The 485-nt window shown below is 34.0% G+C and overlaps 1 protein-coding gene across 1 annotated transcript in view; it reads right to left on the bottom strand.

Moving 5' to 3' along the window:
- LOC119592246 (sarcolemmal membrane-associated protein-like) overlaps positions 1-485 on the bottom strand; it is a gene marked incomplete in the record, with an annotated part of 84028 nt that overhangs the window by 7815 nt on the left and 75728 nt on the right. The window contains 2 exon segments of the mRNA XM_037941082.1: positions 1-24; positions 270-395. Of these exon segments, the coding sequence (XP_037797010.1) occupies positions 1-24; positions 270-395 (150 nt within the window).

Below are 485 nucleotides of genomic sequence, written 5' to 3'. Positions count from 1 at the left end.
AACTGTGCCATTCACATTTGATTCCTGAAAGTAAATGATTGCATGTTGCTTACGATGTCATCATAGTCGAATCTTAATAAATCTTGTGCTTGTTATTCTGTTTTTTATTGACCTGCTACCACAATGTAAACAAGAAATATTTATATACATCATAAAATCTTGACTTTGAATTAGTCTCCCAAGCAAGTAACATTTCCAGTTAATTTTTCCATTTACAAGTCATATTTACACAGAAAGTATAAGAAAACCACTGAAAGGCACAAAGTCACCTTGCAAGATTCCTTAGTAGGGATGATGGTGAGGGTAGTGTCGGCATCCTGCGTAATCTCACCAATGTCGTTGGACTCCTTGTCTTTGGTGTCCTCTCCATCATCCTCGTTCAATTTGTTTTTATTCTGAAATTCCAGGTAAAATAAAAAGTCAATTAACAAAGCCATACTTAATACACATCTATAAGTAGTCAATAAATACCTTTATCCTTTTCA

The sequence above is a fragment of the Penaeus monodon genome, chromosome 29 (genome assembly GCF_015228065.2).
Source record: "Penaeus monodon isolate SGIC_2016 chromosome 29, NSTDA_Pmon_1, whole genome shotgun sequence".
NCBI lineage: Eukaryota > Metazoa > Arthropoda > Malacostraca > Decapoda > Penaeidae > Penaeus > Penaeus monodon.
This window is presented reverse-complemented; position numbering and strand designations above follow the sequence as displayed.